At 35.1% G+C, this 24,314-nt stretch overlaps 8 protein-coding genes across 8 annotated transcripts; 5 read left to right on the top strand and 3 right to left on the bottom strand.

The window, feature by feature from the left end:
* Positions 1 to 2,129: 2,129 nt before the first annotated feature.
* Positions 2,130 to 2,474, top strand: RO3G_12317 (uncharacterized protein; the record flags this gene model as incomplete). The annotated part of the gene is made up of 2 exons (XM_067666901.1): positions 2,130 to 2,345; positions 2,397 to 2,474. 2 exons carry the CDS (start codon positions 2,130 to 2,132, stop codon positions 2,472 to 2,474), a joined length of 294 nt encoding a protein of 97 aa, XP_067523002.1.
* Positions 2,475 to 4,341: 1,867 nt separating this feature from the next.
* Positions 4,342 to 5,238, top strand: RO3G_12316 (uncharacterized protein; the record flags this gene model as incomplete). The annotated part of the gene is made up of 1 exon (XM_067666900.1): positions 4,342 to 5,238. The coding sequence occupies one exon, from the start codon at positions 4,342 to 4,344 to the stop codon at positions 5,236 to 5,238; it is 897 nt and encodes a 298-aa protein (XP_067523001.1).
* A 2,435-nt stretch (positions 5,239 to 7,673) lies between these two features.
* On the top strand, positions 7,674 to 11,390 carry RO3G_12315 (DNA-directed RNA polymerase III subunit RPC2; the record flags this gene model as incomplete). The annotated part of the gene is made up of 6 exons (XM_067666899.1): positions 7,674 to 7,775; positions 7,836 to 7,990; positions 8,044 to 8,312; positions 8,371 to 9,725; positions 9,780 to 11,014; positions 11,066 to 11,390. 6 exons carry the CDS (start codon positions 7,674 to 7,676, stop codon positions 11,388 to 11,390), a joined length of 3,441 nt encoding a protein of 1,146 aa, XP_067523000.1.
* Positions 11,391 to 12,363: 973 nt separating this feature from the next.
* On the top strand, positions 12,364 to 14,002 carry RO3G_12314 (calcium/proton exchanger; the record flags this gene model as incomplete). Its single annotated transcript, XM_067666898.1, has 6 exons — positions 12,364 to 12,675; positions 12,728 to 13,114; positions 13,172 to 13,192; positions 13,271 to 13,404; positions 13,471 to 13,645; positions 13,697 to 14,002. 6 exons carry the CDS (start codon positions 12,364 to 12,366, stop codon positions 14,000 to 14,002), a joined length of 1,335 nt encoding a protein of 444 aa, XP_067522999.1.
* Positions 14,003 to 15,709: 1,707 nt separating this feature from the next.
* RO3G_12313 (uncharacterized protein) lies at positions 15,710 to 18,431 on the bottom strand (the record flags this gene model as incomplete). Its single annotated transcript, XM_067666897.1, has 6 exons — positions 15,710 to 15,963; positions 16,014 to 16,112; positions 16,294 to 16,866; positions 16,927 to 17,352; positions 17,552 to 17,727; positions 17,860 to 18,431. The coding sequence occupies 6 exons, from the start codon at positions 18,429 to 18,431 to the stop codon at positions 15,710 to 15,712; spliced, it is 2,100 nt and encodes a 699-aa protein (XP_067522998.1).
* A 509-nt stretch (positions 18,432 to 18,940) lies between these two features.
* On the top strand, positions 18,941 to 20,958 carry RO3G_12312 (uncharacterized protein; the record flags this gene model as incomplete). Its single annotated transcript, XM_067666896.1, has 6 exons — positions 18,941 to 19,063; positions 19,115 to 19,382; positions 19,434 to 19,581; positions 19,634 to 19,821; positions 19,953 to 20,547; positions 20,604 to 20,958. The coding sequence occupies 6 exons, from the start codon at positions 18,941 to 18,943 to the stop codon at positions 20,956 to 20,958; spliced, it is 1,677 nt and encodes a 558-aa protein (XP_067522997.1).
* A 50-nt stretch (positions 20,959 to 21,008) lies between these two features.
* On the bottom strand, positions 21,009 to 21,526 carry RO3G_12311 (DNA-directed RNA polymerase, beta subunit; the record flags this gene model as incomplete). Its single annotated transcript, XM_067666895.1, has 3 exons — positions 21,009 to 21,028; positions 21,087 to 21,355; positions 21,519 to 21,526. 3 exons carry the CDS (start codon positions 21,524 to 21,526, stop codon positions 21,009 to 21,011), a joined length of 297 nt encoding a protein of 98 aa, XP_067522996.1.
* A 1,774-nt stretch (positions 21,527 to 23,300) lies between these two features.
* RO3G_12310 (uncharacterized protein) lies at positions 23,301 to 24,158 on the bottom strand (the record flags this gene model as incomplete). The annotated part of the gene is made up of 3 exons (XM_067666894.1): positions 23,301 to 23,405; positions 23,438 to 23,739; positions 24,059 to 24,158. 3 exons carry the CDS (start codon positions 24,156 to 24,158, stop codon positions 23,301 to 23,303), a joined length of 507 nt encoding a protein of 168 aa, XP_067522995.1.
* Positions 24,159 to 24,314: the final 156 nt, after the last annotated feature.

The following is a 24,314-nucleotide window of genomic DNA, read 5'->3' as shown; positions in this document are numbered from 1 at the left end:
CTACAAAAATAGCTTTTGGTTTTGACTCTAATTCATCTATATATTGTTGTAATGCTGCTTTCATTGGCCCTGGTATATAAACACAATCTAATCCATATCTTCTTATGCTAACTTTCACAAAAGCATCCACATGAGGAAAAGGATTAGGATAAGTAACAAACACTGTTTTTATGAGTGTTTTATCATATCCAAGTCGTGACATAACTGCTGCAACCAAGTGCAGTAAAACAGTACAATCTTTCCCTCCGTTAAAAGAAAGCGAAATAGCTTCTACTCTAATAAAACGAATGAGTTTTCATGTGATAAAACCATCTATAATCCTACTGTCTACCCATATTCTTTGTACGCTTTTTCAATTATGTAAAGCGCTTCCTTCACGTTACGCCCGAGTGAAGTATTGTCTGATTCTGCAACTCTATAAACTGTTTTCTCGATGTATTTAAAGTCGAACCGTTCTGTTGTTGAGAAATGAGGATCAACTCGATGATGTGTGCATCCATTGTTCAAGGATTCCGTAGGCAAACCAGACACCCCCATCTATTTTATTGTAAGGAAAGGAGGAGAAAAAAAAAAAGGTTCTCGTTTAGGCTGCGAGGTCTTTTAAATTGCTGTTTTTGAATTTCTGCTTACATACATGTGAAAAAAAGGAAGCACTTTATAATATGTAAGTAAATAAATAGATAAAAAATATGTAAATTAAGCTAATCTTTTGAAAAATAAAGATTCTAATAAAGTAAATTATGTTTCTAGAGGTAAATGTATCCTCTTTTGTTTGGTTTGTATAAATTGAGTCTGAACACCTGTTAAAAAGTAATATTGATTGGATTGCAAGTGAAGTCACTAATGGAAATCTAAGCATACTTTTCTAGAAATTATGTTTAGAATAACAAAGTAAGAATGGGCATAAATGATATTATAGAAATTTGTAAATATTAGCTATTACCAGTGCCTTATGAAGCAAATTTTTTTTTTTTTTTTTTTTTTTTTTTTTTTTTTTTTTTTCCAAAAAACCAAACATTTTGTTTCCCTATGGAAAATGGGCCCCGGGAAAGTTTTTTGAACATCTAACGGCTTTTAGGGGCGGATTTAAAAAAGCTGACAAGGGGGAAATCTTTCCGGCAATTTGTTTCAAAAAATACAAAAAAGGGTGGTGGGTTTTTCCTAACCCAAATGTTAAAGGCGGATTCCCCCTTTTAAAAAGCCCCGGGAAAGTTTTTCCAAATTACGCGAATATCCTCTACATTCACATGTTTAGTATGAAACAAAGAGCTATTTACATAAGGCTTCACTGTTATACCAATAGAAAGCTGTTTTCAAATAGATCTAAATTAAAAAAAGATTTAAAAAAAAATTAAAAGAAATGCCATAGTAGGGTTTTTGGTCATCAAGTTGGCCGTGCTTTAAATTAAACCAAGTGAGTGCTGCACTTGAATACTACAGATTTTGGAAAGTTATAATTAAATCATTTGATTATATGGGATTTATGGTTTGTGGGTTTTAACATGTTTTTGTAGATACAAAGAAAGAGCAATATTTAATTAGTGTGATTATCTGTATATAAGCAAAACCCGCATCGTTATTAGATATTCAAATAGAAGAATAGAAGGACTTTTATAAAATAAGCATTTACAGCAAGTTAAACGACCTTTCTACCTTTTAGTACTATAGGTGGGTGAATTTCATTTTTATAAACAATCCAAGAACTTTTGCGATAACCTTTTTTTAATAGCTTAGTTGTATTGTTGCCATGGTTGTAGTTTTCTATTTTATAGGATGAATTAGACCAATTAAGTGCTTATTATATGAGCGAAATTGGATTTGTAAATATTAAGACCATGATCAATAGTTTGGGTTAATCTTAGCGCAGGTTGATATGCTCTGAAAATCGCTTTGCTTAACGTTTGTTATCTTCTTCTCTCAAAGTCATACCGTTGAAAGCTTCCCCTACTCTTCCATGCCAAATACTCGAGCCAGTTATAATCTCAAAAGAATAAAATTATGAGAGTTACTTTATATTCTTGCTTTTATAACAGTATAATTAAAAGAAAAGCAAGGATGAACCAAAAGCCCTTTTTCTTAAAGACTCCGATTATGTAAAGATTTGATTTTCTGCTTTTTTTATTATTCTAATGTCAACAGATCCTTCCTTTGGGCTTGAAGCTTGGGAAGCAAGACGCAAACAGTGGACAACACCTAGCCCAGATTTTGACATTGAGAAATATATACAAGAATTAGACACTAAAGAATATCGAGATTTAGCTGATTCAAAAAAGAGAGTGGGAATATACAAACAATTAATTCAACAATTACAGACCTTCACTCATCCTGTCCCTTTGAGATTCATTGTAAAGACAGATTCGTATAAAAAAGAAACCAAACTTATAGTTTCTTTATAGATTCCTGTACTTATTGCTGGTTGGCAAGAAGAAGGAACATGGCCAAAAGGAATGGTAGTGAAAGACAGTAGTGATTAAAAAGAAGCATCTTATGCTTCCATATTCTATGGCTTTTTCTTAATATAAATTTTATGATAACCTATTGATTAGGGCTGTATTCCCGTGTAATGTCGGCTATTATTTTTGCTGCTATTACTGTTTAAAAATAACAAATGTACAAACCTTCAAATAAAAAAAAAAATACAAATCCGAATTATTTAATGGCTACAAAGCTGTAAAAGAGCTATCGAGTTACTTTAGAGATAAGCCTGTACATGATGTTATTAATGAAGAGAAAATAGTGAAGAAAAGAAAAGCTATTCTTATTGACGTGATTCATAAAAAGCATCAGGAAAAAAGTGAAAACAATTCACATCCTGTTTACAAAGAAGAACTAACAGAGGATAGGAACTTAGGAGTTCAGTTGGTAGATGAAAAATTCTTTGAGTATGATGCAGTAAATTATAGTTACGGCTTTATGGACGACTATATCACGTCTATTTCTTATTTCTAATCTGAACGAACGACTGATTTTGCGGCTGGATAGGATGATAGAAAAGATGAAACGAAGGACCTTTACCTTCGTGCCTGTCAACATGACTATCCCTAGGAATGTACAGTGGAGTTTGTGGGTTAGTGTTGTAACTGTTGTGAGATTCATTATGCAACTAGAATTAATATGTTCTTTGCATTTGGTAAGTGGCTTGAACTAAAATCAATAATATTGATTTTAATATTGTATACATTAAGCACATAAAACGGTAGACGTAACTTACTGTAATTGTACAAACTTAACTGAAAAACGGATGCTCAAATGTATGCTTCCAAGCACATTTGCCGTGCATTTTGGGCTTTTAGAAATGATGCTTAAGTTGCAAAAAATAAACTAGATTTCTGTGATAGCATGTGTAATCCTTCTAAATAAATAAGACGCAGAAGAAACTGAATACAAGAAGGTAAATATTGCCTTTTTGTCTGAGCCATATTGTCACTAATGATTAAGGTGAAGTTTGCTTCTTCTAAGATACATAGATTGTTATTCTCGTTCAACTTAGATTGAAGCTGCTGGTAAGGGACTGTTAAGATTCTGATACTTTGATAAAGGCATTTAATAGCCTAATGAACAATGGTAAACTTGCATGCATTCTACCACATGTATTGAAGACATATTGATGCTTTTCAATGGAATTGAAGAGATTAGATATCATTGGTCGTACATAATTAATTGAGAGAGTCATTGTGCTTTTCTTACCTTTAAAAAAACCTCGACTAATTGGCCAAAACATCAAGAAAAAAAAAAGACTTAAGGTATATTGATTGTCTAACTAAAACCCCATATTCTAATATCCATATTAACGCTTCTTACCTCGCTATTAATTATGAACAAGGTATCCTGGAGATATTCTATGACGCTGTATATCATAATTAAGAAGACGCAGGTTACATTATTTGGGCACAAGCAAATGACATATCTAAAACCTATTTCATCATCACGGGCCGTTTTCTAGCTCAACCCCGCCACTTGGTACTTGAATAATGACTTGTAAAATATGAGCTTGAAATGATTCTTTTAACAAGGATACTTTATCATTATTTTTAAATAATATAATGATGACTCTAAGACTTAAGCACTTAAAAGGTCGTTTTGGTTTCTATCAAGTTCTATGCTACATATCTGGTTTGTGGAGTTTTTTGATACTTCTGATGATTGCTATTAACGTCAACTCAATTTCTATTTGTTAATTTGAAATTGAATTCTTAAAAATAAAGCGTCCAATAGCAAGCTGGCAAGGATAATTACAAAGGATGGAATGATATTTGTCCGATATCCGATATCTAAGTAATATAAATACTCTTGTCTCCTTTACTTATTCCTTTGGCATAAAGAGAAGAACTATATAACAAAATGACTAATAAGGAGCGCATATTTATTGTTGGTGGTACTGGTAACATTGGCTCTCGTGCTGTTCGTAACTTGATCGCCAAGGATATCCCTGTCACGCTTTATGCACGTAATCCTGAAAAGGTCAATGCTCTATTTTCTGGTAATGAGCTTGTGAAGACACTTCAAGGTGATTACAATGACCTTTCCCCATTGAAAGAAGGATTAAAGAATCATTCAAGATTGTTTTTACTCATTGGTGACTTTAACAAGTTTTCTGAGACGAAGGAAACCATCGCAAATTATGCTTATGAAGCTGGTGTCAAGCAGATTGTTGATATCTCGAGCCTCAATGCTAGCTTTCCTTGGCGTTCAAACTTTATTGGTAATGCTCATCGATCAGCTGAGGAAGCCATGCTGAATATTTCCAATCGCGGCTATCTTGTTGCCTTACGTCCTGGTCGATTTATGTCAAACTTAGTGGTTTTTGAGGTTCCACATAATGATGTGGTAGTTAGTTCAACAGAACCTGATATACCTGAAGGATGGATTTCCCCCAATGATATTGGCGATGTGGCTGCTGTTATTTTAACTGAAGATATTGAGAAACACAAGGATGCTGTCTATGAACTCAACGGGGACGTTGTCACACCAGCCCAGCGCACAGATATTTTTTCTCGTGTCGTGGGCCGTCCATTCACCTACAAGAAGATATCTGTAGCCGAAAGATATAATATTTTTACAAGCCTTGGACATGCATCTCATGATGTGGCCTTTGCTGTCTGTACTTCTTCAGCTACTATTGACTCTTTACTGCCTGCTGTTACAGATGGTATGGAAATCTTATTGGGAAGAAAGCCAGAGACATTGGAAAAGTATATTTTTGACAACAAGGATCATTTTAAACAAGTAAATAAATAAATAAAAATCTTGTAATGGTTTGGTATATTTCGATTCAAATGCTTGGGACTTATATCTTCATTGGGCAGTGTTCATAACGCGAATGTTTATACCAAGCATTCATTTCTGAAATATGTACAGTTGTCTTTTTTTCTTCCTTACCCAACTTCTATCTTTACACATAACAACATACATTAATTGCATGCTACTGTCAACATACCTATTGAACTGTTCTATGGGACCAATTGGATGAAAAATTTATAAGCTTGGATTGCAAACCATGAGTATAAACTGTTGTTAACAGCAACCGATTGTAGTTGACATTGATAAATATAAGTCTTAATACAAGATCATAATTAAATAAAATAAAATACATGTTTATTTGAATAAAATCATACAATGAATTCAAAATAAGTATATTATAGAGGAGTATGTGTTGTATTAATGATGGTTCTTTTATAAGAAAAAGGATCAACCAAAGTAGCAAGATCTTTTACTATTGCCATAAATCCAATTCAATGTTAGGAATATCACTAAATATTTCACATAACTGAAATAACGCTTAGGATAACGAAATTCAAGACGTTGAAGAATTCCCAGAATAAAAGATAATATATGGCAGATATACAAAAGAACGAACGAAAAGTTTTCATCATAATTATAGGCGATACTTGCTAACGCATTTGAAGATTAAAAGAAAACTTACAATTGAATATATTAAGCCGCTCACTCAATAAGATATAAAAACCTGATTTTTAATTAGAATAGTCCTTACTTTCTTAAACTGAAATAAAATTCAGTCTTAATTTTTGTTTTTGCCTTTCTCTAAATTACTATTACTATTATAGAGCATAGACAGCCCCGTCCTGTTTAGCTCTTACGCGTAATTATTCACATATTTAAATCTCTGGAAAACTAGACGTAGTCTCACCAGGGATCAAAAATATGGGAACGGACTTCATCTTCGCTAACACTAATGTCTTGAAAGATGGGTTCTATTGTGAAGACAAGATAGTTCAAAGATACTTTAAAAACAAGTCGAAGATCAAGATACTAAGAGAACAAGCCTTGAATTACTGGAAAATTTATTCCCTTATTCTGAATACCTACAGTACCTGTCGCCACTCATCAAACGAAGCCCTGGTGGACCCCAATGTCATAAGTTATCGCAAGCTGCACTCTGACAGCACTGTCTTTGGTTAGGTAATATCTTGGCTCTTCTTCATTTAATACCTTTAAGCATAATATCCTGCATAACAATTCCTCACAAAGGCTACCCTTTTGTCACTTCACTGTACCACTGGATACTATCCTCTGGGTTTCCCATGTCCCGGCCTGAATGCAGCATGTGTATCTGTTGAGACCTGGTAGACTATCTGGTGATAAAACGAAGCCCTATCTCGAGCGCCCTGACCACTCTCTTATCAACAACCACACCATTCAATTCCCCAAGATGAAAAGTCGGTTATGAATATCACTCTTGGTCGAAGACCCTTTGTCTTTCCTTTTGGACTTATTACTCGCCTTCAAGCCAAATTCCTTTCATTCTACCTTTCCTTGGTTTCTCTGTTGGCCCGCAATATATTTGATCCTTTTTGATCTCGGTGTCCAATATCACCACAAATTGCATCCATTCTATCCACTTTCTTCCGGAAACCGATTCTTGGATTGTTTGCCTCAGAGATCAAGTCAATGTCTATGATATACCTTTCCCTTCTTACATATGCATTTTCTTTTTCCTTTTTTCATCCTTGGTCCCAAATAGTGTTTTTTAATTCCTCATGTTCCTTTTGAACTGACTTGTGCGATTTGGATTTGAAAATACCTCACACTTACACAAATCTTTTATTATAAGTAAAAATGTATATTTATTCTATCATTGGCCATTCTAAATTAAGAACTAACGATGAAATATTCAAGCCCTTTATCTTTGGTATTGAATCCATTAGTTGTGCTCCTAGCATTTTTTCTTATTTGATGTTTTGAGCTATTTAAAGTGTCAAGGAACAGAGCAGTTTTATGCATACTCCGCAATTTAAACTTTGTAAAAGGTAGGCATTGAAGCTGAATGGAGCATTTTATTTACGAATAGACGCTGATAAAGTTCTCATTTGTAAAATGGGATGAATTTTATTAGAATGGCTTCTTTTGGTAAATCATTCAACATGGGCATCTCTCATAGAAAACAATTACATTTGAACATTGTATCTGAAGCTTTCTAAAGCTTTATAAAACATATGGCAATTGTGAAATGTCAAAAGCGATCGAGTCATTTTAATCTTGTCTTGTGCCAGAAGCATAGTGAATAATTCTCAATAGTTTTTATATAAATTGACCATGATTTGCAGATATTCTGGAACTGAAGTAGCTTGTGGCTTATATTGTCAATTTTGGCAACCAACAAAAAAAAACTCCTTCCTTCGTTTTTTTTTTTGCTTTGACACATTTCCATAGAAATGGTTAGAAAGGACGAAGATATGGAAGTAGACTCTTTAGAGTCTTTAAAGCAAGAATACTATCAGGGAAAACATTTGGCAGAGCCAGTTAAAGAAATTGAAGTAAATAAGAAAATAGCTAAACTTGTCGTAATTTAATAAATAACATGCATTATAAAAAAGGATAAATGGAAGTTATTACCAGCCTTTTTAAAAGTCAAAGGTCTCGTGAAGCAGCATATTGATTCTTTTAATTATTTTGTCAATGTTGATCTTCAAAAAATCATTAAAGCCAATGAAAAAGTAACTTCAGATGTCGATCCTCACTTCTATCTCAAGTAATTAAATTCGTATTTTACATGTACATACAGTGGTACTAATCATTCAATAGATACACTGGTATTCGTGTAGGTATGCCTGAACGTACAGACGACGATGTAGCCAATAGAAGTTATACACCTCATGAATGTCGTCTTCGTGATTTGACCTATTCTGCTAATATCTTTGTGGACGTTGAATATACGCGTGGTAGACAGATTGTCAAGCGAAAGAATGTCATGATTGGTCGACTTCCTATCATGTTGCGATCTTCTCACTGTGTTTTGTCAGGTAAAAATGAAGCTGAATTAGCTCGAATGAAGGAATGTCCCTTGGATCCAGGTAAAGACAAGATTAAACTGCAACCCTCATATTTTTTTTATCTAATTATTTTTTTTAGGTGGATACTTTGTAGTCAAAGGAACAGAAAAAGTAATTTTAGTTCAAGAACAACTTTCCAAAAATCGTATTATTGTCGATGTCGATAAAAAGAACAACATTGTTGCTAACGTTCAAAGTTCCACCCATGAACGTAAATCAAAGACAGCTATTTTTGTCAAGAATGGCAAAATTTATTTGAAGCACAACTCAATTTCTGAAGATATTCCAGTCGCCATCTTTTTGAAAGCACTTGGTGTTCAATCAGATCGAGAAATTGCACAGTTGGTTTGTGGTGATGATCATGATTTGCACGATACGTTTTCGATTAATATTGAAGAATCATCTCGACTTCGTGTATTTACTCAAATGCAAGCACTTGACTATATCGGAGCCAAGGTCAAGGTGAACCGAAAAATGGGACCCACTGTCAGAAAGACGATGGCTGAGGAAGCCTTGGAGGTGCTTGCGACTGTCATTTTGGCTCATGTGCCTGTTGAAAATTTGAACTTTAGAGAGAAGAGTATCTATGCGGCTGTCATGATCCGCCGTGTCTTGGCTGCCATGTCAGATGAGGTTCAAGTAGATGATCGTGATTATGTAGGTAACAAGCGTCTTGAATTGGCTGGTCAATTGCTTTCTCTCTTGTTTGAAGATTTGTTCAAAAAATTCAATTCAGATCTCAAGATGAATGCTGATAAGGTGCTCAAGAAGCCCAACCGTACTCAGGAATTTGATATTTTTAATCAGCTTGTCTTGCATGGTGATCATATCACTAGTGGGTTCATTCGTGCCATTTCTACCGGAAATTGGGTCTTGAAACGTTTCAAGATGGACCGTGCGGGTATTACTCAGGTGTTGTCTCGTTTGTCGTATATCTCAGCCTTGGGTATGATGACACGTATCTCTTCTCAATTTGAAAAAACCAGAAAGGTCTCTGGTCCAAGAGCCTTGCAACCCTCCCAGTGGGGTATGCTTTGTCCTTCAGATACACCCGAAGGTGAAGCTTGTGGTTTGGTTAAGAACTTGGCTCTCATGACACACATTACAACCGATCAAGAAGAAGACCCGATTCGAAAGATTGCCTTTGCTTTGGGAGTTGAAGATGTCAATTTGCTTACAGGTGCAGAAATTTACCGACCCAACACATTCATTGTCTTGTTGAATGGTGTCATCTTGGGTATCACCCGGCGTGTTCAACATTTTGTGAGAAGTTTCCGTCGTTTACGTCGTGCTGGTCGTATTTCTGAATTTGTCTCGGTCTTTGTGAATATCCATCAAAAAACGGTCAATTTGTCTTCAGATGGTGGTCGTATCTGTCGACCTCTGATTATTGTTGAAAATGGTGTTCCTGCCGTAAAGCAACATCATATCAATGTACGTCACATATTTTTTATTGCTCTTTTTATGTTTAATCTTCTTTATCTATAGGACTTGATTGCCGGTAAATTGGTATTTGATGACTTTTTAAAACGGGGTCTTGTGGAATATGTGGATGTGAACGAAGAAAGTGACGCGAATATTGCAGTCTATGAAAAGGATATTATACCACAAACAACACATTTAGAAATTGAGCCTTTCACTATACTTGGTGCTGTTGCCGGATTAATTCCTTATCCTCATCATAACCAATCACCTAGAAATACATATCAATGTGCTATGGGTAAGCAGGCAATTGGTGCTATTGGTTATAACCAACTGAATCGTATCGAAACTTTGATTTATCTCATGGTCTATCCTCAGCAACCAATGGTGAAGAGTAAGACAATTGAGTTAATTGGATATGATAAATTGCCCGCCGGTCAAAATGCCACAGTGGCCGTTATGAGTTACTCTGGTTATGATATTGAAGATGCCTTGGTTTTGAATAAATCGGGTTTAGATCGTGGCTTTGGTCGATGTCAAGTGATGAGAAAGTATGCAACAATGGTCAAAAGATATCCCAATGGCACACACGATCGTTTAGCCGATCCTCCTAGTCGAGAATCTGAGTTGTGGAATGAATCATACGATGCGATTGAAGCAGATGGTATTGCTGGTGTAGGTGAACCTGTTGAGGCAGGATCCATTTATATCAATAAGCAAACACCCGTCAGTACAGGTGTGGATGCCGGTGTGCCTGGAGCTGCTCAAACAGTTGCCTATAAACCTGCACCCATGCGATACAAGTCTCCTCAAACAGGTTATATTGATAAGGTTCTCTTTACAACAACTGAATCTGATCAGACACTGATTAAGGTCAACATTCGTCAAACCCGTCGTCCTGAATTGGGAGACAAGTTCTCATCACGTCACGGACAAAAGGGTGTGTGTGGTATTATCGTTCAGCAAGAAGATATGCCATTTTCCGACTTGGGTGTCTGTCCTGATATCATTATGAATCCTCATGGTTTCCCCTCTCGTATGACAGTTGGAAAGATGATTGAGTTATTAGCAGGCAAAGCAGGTGTCTTGGATGGATCATTGCAGTACGGTACAGCATTTGGTGGAAGTAAAGTAGAAGATATGAGTCGTATCTTGATCAATCACGGATTCAATTATTCTGGTAAAGATTATGTGACATCAGGTATCACAGGTGAACCACTTTCTGCATATATTTTCTTTGGACCTATTTATTATCAAAAATTAAAGCACATGGTAATGGATAAGATGCACGCAAGAGCAAGGTAAGCAAAGCATAAAAGAGTGATGAGGATGAATTACTTATAATTATATAGAGGGCCTCGTGCTACACTTACACGTCAACCTACTGAAGGTAGATCAAGAGATGGTGGTTTACGTCTTGGAGAAATGGAAAGAGATGCTTTAATTGGTTATGGTGCATCCATGTTGTTACTAGAACGTTTGATGGTTTCTTCTGATATTTTTGAAGTTCACGTTTGTAATGAGTGTGGCTTTATTGGTTATTCAGGTTGGTGTCAATTCTGTAAGAGTTCCAAGTTTATGAAGGCAATGAAAATACCCTACGCAGCCAAACTACTCTTCCAAGAATTATTAGCCATGAATATCTCTCCACGTTTGGTATTAGAAGATGCTGTTTAAAAAAAATTGTAAATAAAGAAGAGGCATTTTTTATAGAGTAGTCTGAGGTCACACTAAATTAAGTTTGCTGTCAATAAGCTAATTTTGGATGTCTGAAATGTTTAAAAAGCTTGGTATAAAACACAAGTCATTAGAGAGAGAGAAAAATCTCCTAGTTCATGAGCAGCAACAGAGAGAAAAGTAGCATATCGTTTGAATTATTAATAACGGAAAATTTTTACGTTTGGCAGGAAAATGCTGCTTTACGCTTCTTATTCATTCGAAATCGAGTTACAAAAGTAATTGTGTACTGATCTGCCCAGGGCTTATGCTTCTCGGATTTTTCATGTTATTTTTAATGCTTTACCTACAAAGCGGATTATTTTATTTTAAATTGCTCTTGGGTATCTGACATAAGAAACAAACACTTTTTTATTTGATTCTCGTTGTTTTCTAAACTGTCTTTTCATAGAGTGTATCCGGGCTTAGAGAAAGAAGTTTATCCCAAAGACAAGGTTTCATGGAGCTGTTCTTTACAGGCATGATTATTATTCCGTATGCGGTTTCCACATCATATATTTTCTTTCTCTTTTACGGTGGTTGTTTGCATTAAAAGTTTAACTCGATTTTATTCGGGAGTTTTTCTTTTTAAGTATGTTTTATAGCCAAGCAAAGGGACGTTACACTGATTTTCCTATGATTACTACTTAGCCGAATTGTCTGTGTGCTTGTGAGTGTGTGTTGGCTTTCATTTTAAAGTGACAACAGCGTAGATCATTTCTTCCCTCCTTTTTTGTTTATCATTTGTTTACATTCTGTCAATAAAGAAAAACAACAAAAAAGTAACACTGTTGATGATCGATGTTTCACTCATTTATACATTTTAAAAAAAAAAGTATGGCGGAACTAAAAATCAAAAATGAAATAAATAAAGCAAATCTTGAATTTTTTATATAATTTTTTTTTCTCCTCGTTTTCATTGATCTAAAGCAAAATGGAAAGCGGAAAAGAATTTGAAGAGCCATGTACAACTTCATCCAATGTACCCACAAATCATTCCTTGTTATCAGCTGCAAGCGACTCTAAAGATAAAAAGGGGTTCAGAAAGATATCGACAGGAGAAGGATTGAAAGCTATTGTGACATCTTCTTATGTGAATGTGCTTGTTGTATTTGTACCTATTGGTATTGCTTCTCATTTCGTTTGGTCTCCTACAATAACATTCATCATGAACTTTTTGGCGATCATTCCATTGGCTAAATTATTAGGTTATGCAACTGAAGACATCGCTCTTCGTACGGGAGAGGTATAAAATATATAATGAACCGCATTCAACTCATTGTTTATGTATTACTTAGGTTATTGGTGGTTTATTGAATGCAACATTCGGTAACGCAGTAGAGCTTATCATCAGTATTATCTCACTCACTCAGAATTTGGTGGTTGTGGTGCAAGCCTCTATGCTTGGATCGATTCTATCCAATCTGTTATTGGTTCTTGGCATGTGTTTTTGGGGTGGTGGTTATTATCACAAAACACAACACTTTAACAAGACTGTGGCTCAAACTTCCGCCTCACTTTTGTTCATCTCGGTTGCTTCTCTTTTAATCCCTGCCTCATTTTATGGGTCTATCACTTCAGCTCAATCAGAATCAGCAAGTGATTTAGCTGAAGGTATCTTGAAGATTTCAAGAGCTACTTCCATCATCATGTTGGTGCTTTATTTTTCTTACATTTTTTTTCAAGTAAGCAAATTATTTACATAGTAATAAGTGTGGCTCATTTTTCCTTTTTTTGTATAGTTAAAGACGCACAAACATTTGGTAACCAGACTGAAAAGAATTTCGAGAATATTAAAAATGGATCGATTTGTGCTAATTTTCCTATTTTGTGTATCTTAGTTTTTAGGTCCGACTATCATAGACAGTGCTGATAGAGCTAAGCTAGCTCAGACTGATGACGTTGAAGAAGCACTTACAGAAGAAGACGAAGAAGAAGAAGAACCTCAAATGCCTGCATGGATGGCTGTTGCTTTGTAAGAAAAAAAAAAGAAAAGAAAAAAAAAGTACGAGGAAAACATGTGAACTAATTTATAATTTAGATTACTTGTAATTACTGCCCTTGTAGGTGTTTGTGCAGAATTTTTGGTATCGGCTATTGAGGATGTAACTAAGGAATGGGGTATCAGTGAGACCTTTGTGGGTTTGATTCTTCTTCCTATTGTTGGTAATGCTGCTGAACATCTAACTGCTGTTACATGTGCTTTAAAAAATAAGGTACACTTTACTGAATGTAAACAAAGTAAAACAAAACTAAATTATTATTAGATGGATTTGGCATTAGGTGTAGCTGTTGGAAGTAGCATGCAAATTGCCCTTCTTGTTACGCCCTTGATGGTTATTATTGGCTGGGGCATGAATGTAGAAATGAGCTTATATTTCAATATCTACGAAACTGCTATTCTGTTTATTGCTGTTGTCATGGTGAATTATCTTATTATGGATGGTGAAAGTAATTGGTTAGAAGGATTGATGCTTGTTGCTGTTTATATTGTTATTGCTATCAGTTTTTATTATTATCCCGATGAAACAAACAATAGCATTAGTTTACCTTCTGGTAATTCAACTGTATAATAATAATCCCCTCTTGTATAATCATAGACTTAGTATATTGTAACAAATTAAAACTAATAAAATCTTCCCCTTAAAGTATTCTGTGGCGCATCATCAATTAGAAATTCCAAAGTACAAAGCTCATTGTGGCACATTTCGGGACAGTTTACCGGGGATTGTAAAAAAAAGGGTTCAAAACCCGAATACTGTTACATCATGAAATTTGTTGATCTAGAAGAAACATTATCAGACTTTTCCTCACTACAACATTTTTTAACTGGCTTATTAAACATCTAAAGTAATTGACTTTTATGGCAAGAATTGAAATAAATAAGCGACTTATATTTAATTACATGTAATAAAACTTTATTCTTTTTCTTTCACGGTCTAGCTGACCATATTCAATTAAAATTTAATAAACTTTTGGTTCTTTTATTTAATAGTAAGCCTATTGCATCTGGTTACAGGTCTTTTATTTAGATTACGAAGGCATGGCCAGAACATTAGAAAAATCCAAAAAGAAGCATTATTCTGCTAAAAACAGAATTGACATAGCTTGCGTTATATAGAATGGATGCAGCTACGGATACAGAAACAGATAAAGCATACTTCACGTTAGACCACAAATAAAAATTCCACTTTTTATGGAAATTACTCATTCGAATGATGTAGAAGAATACCAAACGGGGGTCCACACTTTATAAAAGCAAGTTCTTAGTATGTTACAAGTAAATCACGATGTAAAATATCTTTTACCGTTTGGATTGATGGTACATGCCTATATAAAAAGCCCCAAGCTCTTCGTATTAAATAAAAGCTTTGAAAAAAGACCGATAACTAAGATTATTGGATTTTACTTATACTTGAAATGGTTATCTTGCGCTATAGGATCCATCAACTTTATGAAAATATGTATTCACGATGCTCGTTTTGTTTAGTACCAATTTCAATGTTCCTTTTAGAGGGAAAAAATCGGCTCAATGAAAGACAAGAAAGAAAAGTATTACTTGAGAAAAAGCTTTAGTAAGTCATACTACATTACAAGGCTCATTAATAAAGCATAGTATTATATTTCGTTATTAAGTACAAAAAAGCCTTTGGTCTAAATTATTTCAAAGTTCAAAACGAGTTCAATACGGATGAGTTGAACAATTGTTTGAGACAAATGGGAATTAAACGGCTGAGAATTATAGAAAGATGTATGATTAGAACCAAAATGGGAATAATCCCAAACAAAGAAGCCATAATACTAAAAGAAGGAGAGGCATCCAATTGTAATATAAACATCCTACCATATATAATGAAAGATGAACGCAATCGTTTTTCTTCTATGAAGCTATGCGAATACAATTATGATAAACATCTCTCACCGTAGCAGCACAAAGCAGGAGCTTAATCATATGTATTCAATAGCTGCATCAAATGAGGGTACTCTGCAACATATCATTTGTACAGACATTTTTTGTATTCAAACACTCAATGCTTTTGCAAATACCAGCTGAGTCATTTTGACTTGTAAATTCCTTATAAGGCATTTCCTGTCAGCGGAATCTCTCGAGAAAATTGAATGCAGGTTTCTTGTCTTTTGCCATACAAATACAACTTGGTGCGTATTTTTCTAAACAATAGCTTTATTTTTAGAATGAGAAATAATGCTTACGTACGAGAATTACAATATAATTTTTTTTATTTGCAGAATGATGGTCAAAATAAGATTTAAAATATTTATTAAAAGTTGTATCTCTCTAACCTTCCAATGTAGAATATAAACATATTTAAAGTACAAATAAGTGCAGCACTTCGGAACATCCAAACTGAACCCAAATATTGATACAAATAGCCACCTGCCAATGCACCCAAACCTGTACCAAGTCCAAAATGAAGCGCACCCAGGATACCTTGTGCCACCGATCGTTGTTCTGGTGGAAAGAAACTGTCCATTTCACTGACAGAGGTTGCCCAAAAGATACCAAATCCAATACCTACTCATATTTCAATATGTATTAACCTTATATCGTTTCTTTTGCCTTACCATGGAGTGTTTGAAGCAAAAGGGCAATGATATTTGTTATAAATAAATCAGGAACAAGTACAGTATAGATCAAACATCGTACAATGATAGCAACATGGGCTGTAATGATCATTTTTGTTACACCAAACCTTTCCTGTAACTATTTCAAGGAGTTCAGTGTTCCTGTGTGTCATTTTGTTTTGTCATCAAACCTGTTTAGAGAAACAAAAACATAACAGTTCGGTTATACCCGTTGTTGGGCCCGTCCAACCTATCCAGCTTGTAGGCATATGTAACTCACCATTTAAAAAGATGAATAAAAAGTTGATGATAATGGACAAGACAAATCCAAATAAGAGAGTCGTGATCAAGAAGGTAAGAATACGAGGTGATTTGAATATTTGAGGTGAAGGAATATCCTCGGCTGTGTGTTCAAAGATACTGGCTAATGATTGATCTACAGAGGCAATACGTGAAATGGCCAAACCTAAATCAAGACCTGTTCTATCTAATGCCTCATCAGCCTCTTCTCTTATTGTATGAACTGAGGCTAGACTGTTAGTCTTAAAAAGATCTACATAACGACTCTCTTCTCCAGATTCTCTTGTAGGGATCGTGCTGTAATTAGTGGCTCGATTGTATAATTTTTCAGAAGTCTTGATACGCTGAATCGGCTGTTCTTCTTCATCTTGGTCTGTGTTGATCATTTCTTCATAATGGCTTGGTTTGGTAAAGAGTGCCAAAATGATAAAGACTGCAGTAGAGGCAGCAAATGTATAAAATAAAGTGTCTAAATTACCCGTGATAGAAATTAATTGCCCAACGATAAGAATGGTCAATGCGGCAGAAACTGAACCCCATAAACGTTGTTCACCTATTAAAGAGAGAGAGAGAAAATATCAGTTTCGATTTCAGCATTTTTCCTGAATTATACCGTAAAGTATTTTGTTAGGGCCTAATATCTTCATGACAGCACTATCTACAAGTGCCATATTTGGTAATGTGAAAAAGGCAAAACCAAGGGCCAGGCATGACACGATGATAACCAAGACTGTATTCGATAGTTCAAATCCAAAATAAGAAGAATGACCGATGAACATGATGGCTATTGTAGCCAAACCACCAAGAAAACTAGTAAGAGCCATAATGAACCCATGCATGTTTGGTTTTTTATCTACAGTAAATGTCCACAGTGGACAAGAAATAGATTGTACAAAGGGAGCAATGGCCAAAACAAGACCTATTTGGTCAGAAGAGAAGCCCAAAGTATCATGATAGTAAATAGGAAGGTAAGACTGTGCTGAAGATAAAACAGCAAAGATTGCTATATAAAGTAATTTGCAGTTAAAATACATGCACACTAGAAAATTAAAAAAAAAAAGTAAAATAAAAAAAAATAAAAATAGAGGGGGACAATGTATTTATACAATAAAGATTGGAGCTTATGTCATATTGACGATTTCTTTTTTTATTATTGAAACACAATAAGAAAAAAAAGGGGGAAAAAGGGAAGAATAACAAACTTTAAAAAGCTCTTCTTATCAAATCCATCAATGTACAACAAGTAATGATCAAATTGATTTCTAATAGATCGCGCTTATCCCCACCTACTTGGGTTAACACTTGACGTTGTATCTCTAAACAATCAACATCATCTGTATATTCTGCCAATAACTTCCATCTTCTACATGTTTTATGATTGTGGTGGTCATGATCTTCATCATCTTCATTTTCGCTATCACTTTCAATAAAATCATCCTTTTTAATAGTTGAATTAGACACCACCTTGATTTCGCATGTAAAATCCCTCGATAACAAACTGGGTCTCTTCCAGCGAATGCAGGAACCGTAAAAAAAGGTCTTGTACTCAAATAGGATACTAGCGTGTGATGTCTTGATAAAGTACTCTGGTGGATTATTTTCAAGTTCAATCGTAATGTGCTCCTTTTTAAATGTCTTTCTTTTCATATCCACCACATGTTTGTTTCTTTGGACATCTACCAGCGTATTTTGATGATTTGTCCAGGAGCGAAAAGAGAGCTTTCGATAGATTAGTTGTTGACGAACATCATGAATATCACCGTGTTGCGATATAAAATACTGAATCACGTCCACTATTGTGCTTCGCTTGCGACGTATCGTAGCACTTTTATTAAGGCTGATGTCTGTTATTTCAAGTTGATTGAATGATGTTTGTGTGGTCGGTGTTGGCTGACTTAGGATCCAGACAGGTTGGTAGGTGCATTTGGGTGAGGAAGGGGGAGAAGTGCTGGGTGTTATCTCTTGGTGATAAGAGAAAAATCGGCTTGAATAAGAATCATTCGTCATACGACTGCTTCGACTTCCTTGACGACTGGCTGTCACAACAATGGTTTCTTCATCATATGCGTTTGGTTTTTCATATCTTGGTGTCTCTACAGCATTCGGTTTTTGAAACATCTTTTCTCTTGATAAAAAGGGGAGTGAAGAAGAAAAAAAAAAAGAGATAAAAAAATAAAAAGCAATTTAGTATGCGAAAATATACAAAGCGGCAAGTGCATGTTATAAACAAAGAGGTAGAGTACCTACTACATATTCTGTTCAGCTGTCTTTTTATTTTAAAGGACCGGTTCAGCTTTTTTTTTTTTGGTGATAGAAAGACTATTTTTTATTCATTTTTTTTTCCCTCTTCTTCCTCTCTTTTTATAGACGCGTTTGTGTGTGTGTATATTTAGAATAAACTAGATGGCGTCTACTGAACAAGAAGTACCCAACCTTTTTGGAAAGCTTTAAAGCACTATAGAAAAAGATGATGACCAACAAAGTTTGGAATTATGTGATCAACTTTTGAAATTAAACCAGATGACAAAACTGTACTTCAGTGTAAAGTCGTTTCCTTGATTCGTCTCGAGAAATATAAAGATGCGCTCACCTTGATTGCTCGTCAATTCAGAAATGCAGACATTGACATGTCCTATGAAAAGATCTATTGTTATTATCGTACAAACCAGTTTGTGCCTGCTATGGAACTTTTAGAGCAAGTCAAGTCTACTAATAAGGATTCTTCTTTACTTTACCTCGAAGCACAAATTGTAATTTACAAAAATGGAATTCTTTCCTGAAAAACTCATTTGTATACATAGCTTTACTCTCAAGGTCAATTCAAACAATCTGTACAAGTATACGAATCACTATTAAAGACATTGGATAAGAAGGACGTACTTTATGACGAAATTCAAGTCAATTTGTTGGCTGCCAAAGCTGGTCTATTGTTCTCTACCAACGAGCAAGACACAAGTGCTGTCAAGGAGTCTTCAGAGGATTTGTATGAAGTTGCTTACAACACTGCCTCTGTTTATTTAGCTCGTGGAGAAATTTCAAAGGCACAAGAGCAACTTCAATTAGCTCAAAGTAAGACCAAAAAATAAACAAGTATCCTTTTTCTAACAAGTAATTGAATAGAGCAATGCATGGAGAAATCAAACCATATGAGCGAAGAAGAGCAAGAGGAAGAATTGGCAGTGATCGCAACCCAGCTGGGATATACGTATCAATTGCAGGGACGTACAACTGAAGCTATCAAGATTTATCATTCTGTATTAAACTCAAAGTAAGCTTTTTTTGTCTATAAAAATAACAAATGTTAACAAAAGCATACATAGAGATGTGAGTGTAGTTACTGTAGCATCAAATAACATTGTTTCTGTTGAACAAACAAAGGACTTGGATGAGGTTGCAAAAACATTAAAACTTGCCACTAGCAAGGAAGTCGATGCAAAATTAAAAGGATATCAAAAGCGAGTGATTTTGATGAATGAAAGTTTATTGCATTTGTATTCAAAGAAGGTGAGTAATTTTGAACTTGTTTTAATAATAGAAGATAACCAATTTTTTTTTATGTTAAGTATTCTGCATGCAGAGATCATGCCCAAAAGTTGATTGATAAATATCCAGACAACGATACGCTTTACCTTATCTTAGGCAGCGCTACCTTTCATCAACACAAGGCTAGTAAAGCCATTGAAGAATTAAAAAAGTACGCAGAAAGGAGACCTAGCTCACTTGCAATCCATTTTGCTACAATTCAGCTGCAACTACTTGAATCACAGCATGCTGCAGCTCTTCAAACGCTGCAACATTACTTAGCAGCTGCCCAGAAGCAAGATCAGTACCGACCTGCTCTTGTCGCTCTCCTGGTCTGGCTTTACCAACAGACAGGACAATCTGAACTGGCTATGGAAACACTGGATAAAGCAGCTTCTGTCTGGAAAACGGATGCTGCTTTTACCACTACCCATACACCTACATCCATTATTAAGCAAACAGCTGCTTTCAAGTTGAAGGCAAGTCGTTTTGAAGAAGCTGTGGCAGATTATGAACAATTGGTAAAAGAAGATCCAACTGATGCCCAAGCTGTCGCTGGTCTTATTGCTGCTTATGCTCAAGTGGATCCTGCCAAGGCTGAACAATATGGAAATGCATTGCCTGAGATTGCACTCAATCATTTGGATATTGATACTCTTGAGAAGGTTGTACCAGGAGTAAAGCGTGGATATGTTAAGAAAGATCCCAACAGGTAAAAGTGAGGGTTTTTTTTATTTATTTATTCTTATTTTGTCTTTTTTTTTCTAGCGTTCATGTAAAGAAACCAAAGGAAAAGAAAAAGAGAACTCCTTTATTGCCTAAAAACATGGACCCTAATGTTCAGCCTGACCCAGAACGTTGGTTACCCAAGCAAGAACGATCTACTTTCCGTATGAAGGGTAAGAACAAGAAAGCAGCTAATAAGGGACCTCAAGGCGCTGCTGTTGAAGGTGGAGGTATTGGCGGAACAGGCAGTGCCAATATCAGTGGTGTGAAAAAATCAAATTCTACAGAACAACCCGCCGCTGCTGCTGTAGTCGAATCTGTTCCTAAACCTACAACAGTCAGTACCAATAAATCAAGCAGTAAAAAGAAGAAGGGAAAAGGAAAATCAAAGTGGTGATGAAATAAAAAAGCAAATAATATAATTTTTAACATTTGAAAACACCGGCTTCACTTTACAAAGTATTTACCTTAAAAAAATAATTAGATAAAAAAAATATGAGGGTTGCAGTTTAATCTTGTCTTTACCTGGATCCAAGGGACATTCCTTCATTCGAGCTAATTCAGCTTCATTTTTACCTGACAAAACACAGTGAGAAGATCGCAACATGATAGGAAGTCGACCAATCATGACATTCTTTCGCTTGACAATCTGTCTACCACGCGTATATTCAACGTCCACAAAGATATTAGCAGAATAGGTCAAATCACGAAGACGACATTCATGAGGTGTATAACTTCTATTGGCTACATCGTCGTCCGTACGTTCAGGCATACCTACACGAATACCAGTGTATCTATTGAATGATTAATACCACTGTATGTACATGTAAAATATATCTAATAGATAGGTTACAGGTTAACTTAGCTAATCTTCGGCAAGGATAAACATTTATGTTAAATACTACTACAATAGAAAAATATAGGCCCGTTGGTTATTTATCATCAATCATATCATACTCATTCATTATTGGTTCATGGGATGAAATATTGCCCATTTATGAAAAGTATAAATGGAATATCATTTTCTTGCTAAATAAACAATCATTTTATCGAACATCGTCTTCTCTTGTCCCTTTTATCTCTTGAGCAAATCACCTCTGTACAATGTCATTTCGCTATATGATAGGTTTTGGGAATGCTCCTTGCACAGAAAAAAATAGATGCAACGCGTAAAAGTTTCTACTTGCGTCTGATTATTCTCCTAATCAACCTCAGTTCTTCTTTCTCCTTACTTGCCTCTTCCTCATACCGCTTAAGCTTTCACTTCGCCTCAGCTCTTCCTGAAGGATAACTTCTTTAGAGGTATCTTTGCCAGAAACTTCATAAGATGCAAAAGCAGAATCAGAGGTAGAAAAAAACGGAGGTTTGGAACGAGTATTGGCAGTAGCAAAAGAGCAGAGCATAAAAAAAAAAGAATGAGACAGGCAAAGACACAGAAGTCGAAACAGGGACGAGAACAAGCATAGACACAGAAGAAAGAGCAAGAACAGAGGAAGAAGGGTTATCAGATTGCAAGCTTACTTGGTATATACCACATCTTGGTCTCCAAACTTAAATGGTCCATCCTTTATAGTGCTGAAAAACACCGAGACCAAAAAAGATCTCTAAAGTGCACATAAGTACATCTGTATGAGAAGAATGAGAAAAGGAGTGCAGTTTTAAAGGATTTAACTTTGCTGGCTTGTATTTCTAATGTGGCAAAAGCCAGAATAGTTACATCGGATGAAGTGAGTGAATATTTTATCTGTAACTTTTTGTTGAAGTGTATAGCTCGTTGTTTTGGCTTGATTTTCTGGCTTGTAGTAACCCGTTACATATTTTTAGGTTTTCTGGCATTAGTTTTTTAGAATGAGGAACGGTATAGATGAGGCATGCCTTTGGATAGATTCGGTCGATGTCATCAAAGCATTGAATGGAAGTAGTGTGCTATAAGTTGTGCTGAATGGAAGATTAATGAGGGAGAACCCTTCCTCCTTTTTTTTTTTTTTTTCATTTGAATTTAATATAAAAAAATATTAGGGAGTTCCCGAAGGAACTCCCAAGGTTATCAAGAGTAAACTCCCAACAACCTGAAAGCAAAAAATTGGACCTGGATACCGGGGGACCAATGTACCCAGGCCCCCAAATTTGTACAGAAAGGGAGCGCAACATGGAATACCCACATAATAAGACGTCCAAAGGAGCCGTAAACGGCCTATTCTACCCTGAAGTAGCAACTCTTTACAGATGAAGCTAAGCGCCCGTTGATGAGCATGGATCTCGCCGGAATTACCTCCTTGTAGAGGCAACCCAACACTGAAACCAAGTACGCAAGTAGGGAAAGAAATGCAGATGAGATCTTTATTTATACTTTTTTTTGGCTATGTGACAAAGAAAAAAAGCAGCAACAAAAATTCATGCAAAGGATCATATGTCAATCCGTATCAGGATATCGTGTCCTGTGGTAAAATATATTTTTTTTTTCTTGCTATAAAGAATACGACGTGTTGGATTAGCAAATTTGACTTGTTTGCAGTAAAAGAAAGAAAAAAAAAAACAATATTAACTCTGATGGATTTATAACTGTTGTTCAATAATGAAAAAAAAAACCAAATAAAATAAAAAGTACAAAGATACATTTATTTCTTTTATAGCAAAAGTAGTAATCTTATAAGGGACCCAAAGGGTATGAATCAAATAGCAGACAATAACTTTTCCTACTGTCTGCTTCTTATTATTAGGATCTGGTTAATTTTTATTTTATCTTAAAGGCAATTTATTTTCATCAGGCACAACTCCTTGTTCTTTAACATCTTGGCTTATTTTATCTGCAGGAATAGTTTCAACAGGTATTGGATAGTTAGGCTTTTAAAATTCCGCTGAAGAAAATCTCTGACTTGCTTATCTTTACGCATACGAAGAATAAACAAAATGGTATCAACATTGGGTAAATCAATATACACTGATTTTTTACCACCCATAAGTGACTTATTCTTTTTGATGGAATTCTTCGATTGATAGATGGATTTACTTCTATCTGTTTTCCTTCCTCCTCGCATCTTTATCTCCGTTTGATTCTTTACAACGTTATTATATCCTTGAATCAACTCTTCTGCCTTCATATTGTAGGCAGTATTAATAGCCAATAGTGCATAGTATTGAGAGTCTTCAAGATTATCCAATGGAACAGCATCGATATCTTCACCACCATTAAATAATATTTTTAATAGCTATTAAAAAAAAAAGGGGGAAGGTATGCAAAGGAGATACTACTGTCAGTTCAACTTGCTTTATCTCTAGACAGTTATATACAATATGGAATTCATAACCATCTAATCACTTCAAATCTAATGATTGTTCTGAAAGTGGTGGCAATAAGACTCCTTCTAACGTTAAAAGCATCTCTTTCCATATTCTTAATGCTATTGACTGCATTACTGTTTAAGATAGATTGTCGTTTAATATCTTGGGATTTAATCAAACTAGGCTTAATAAAAATATCCCCCTTTTTGTTTTACATTCGAGGAATACGTTTAACATCAACCGTTTACTAAAATGTTCAGGTTGGTTATGACCAGTACTCGCTTGAATTCTATCTAAATTATTGAAAGGAACCATTGTGAATGAAATTGCTTATTTAGCATTTACAAACTATGAGCTATTAATTTATGGATTGTAAGAGAGGGATGTCTTGATAGTAAAATCTGCCAATAATAAATGATTTTTAATCATATTGATATATTATTTAAAACTTGCTAGACATTTCATATCTTT

The sequence above is a fragment of the Rhizopus delemar genome, genomic scaffold (assembly GCF_000149305.1).
Source record: "Rhizopus delemar RA 99-880 supercont3.10 genomic scaffold, whole genome shotgun sequence".
NCBI lineage: Eukaryota > Fungi > Mucoromycota > Mucoromycetes > Mucorales > Rhizopodaceae > Rhizopus > Rhizopus delemar.
Note: the sequence above shows the minus strand (reverse complement) of the source record. Positions and strands in the feature narration are given on the sequence as shown.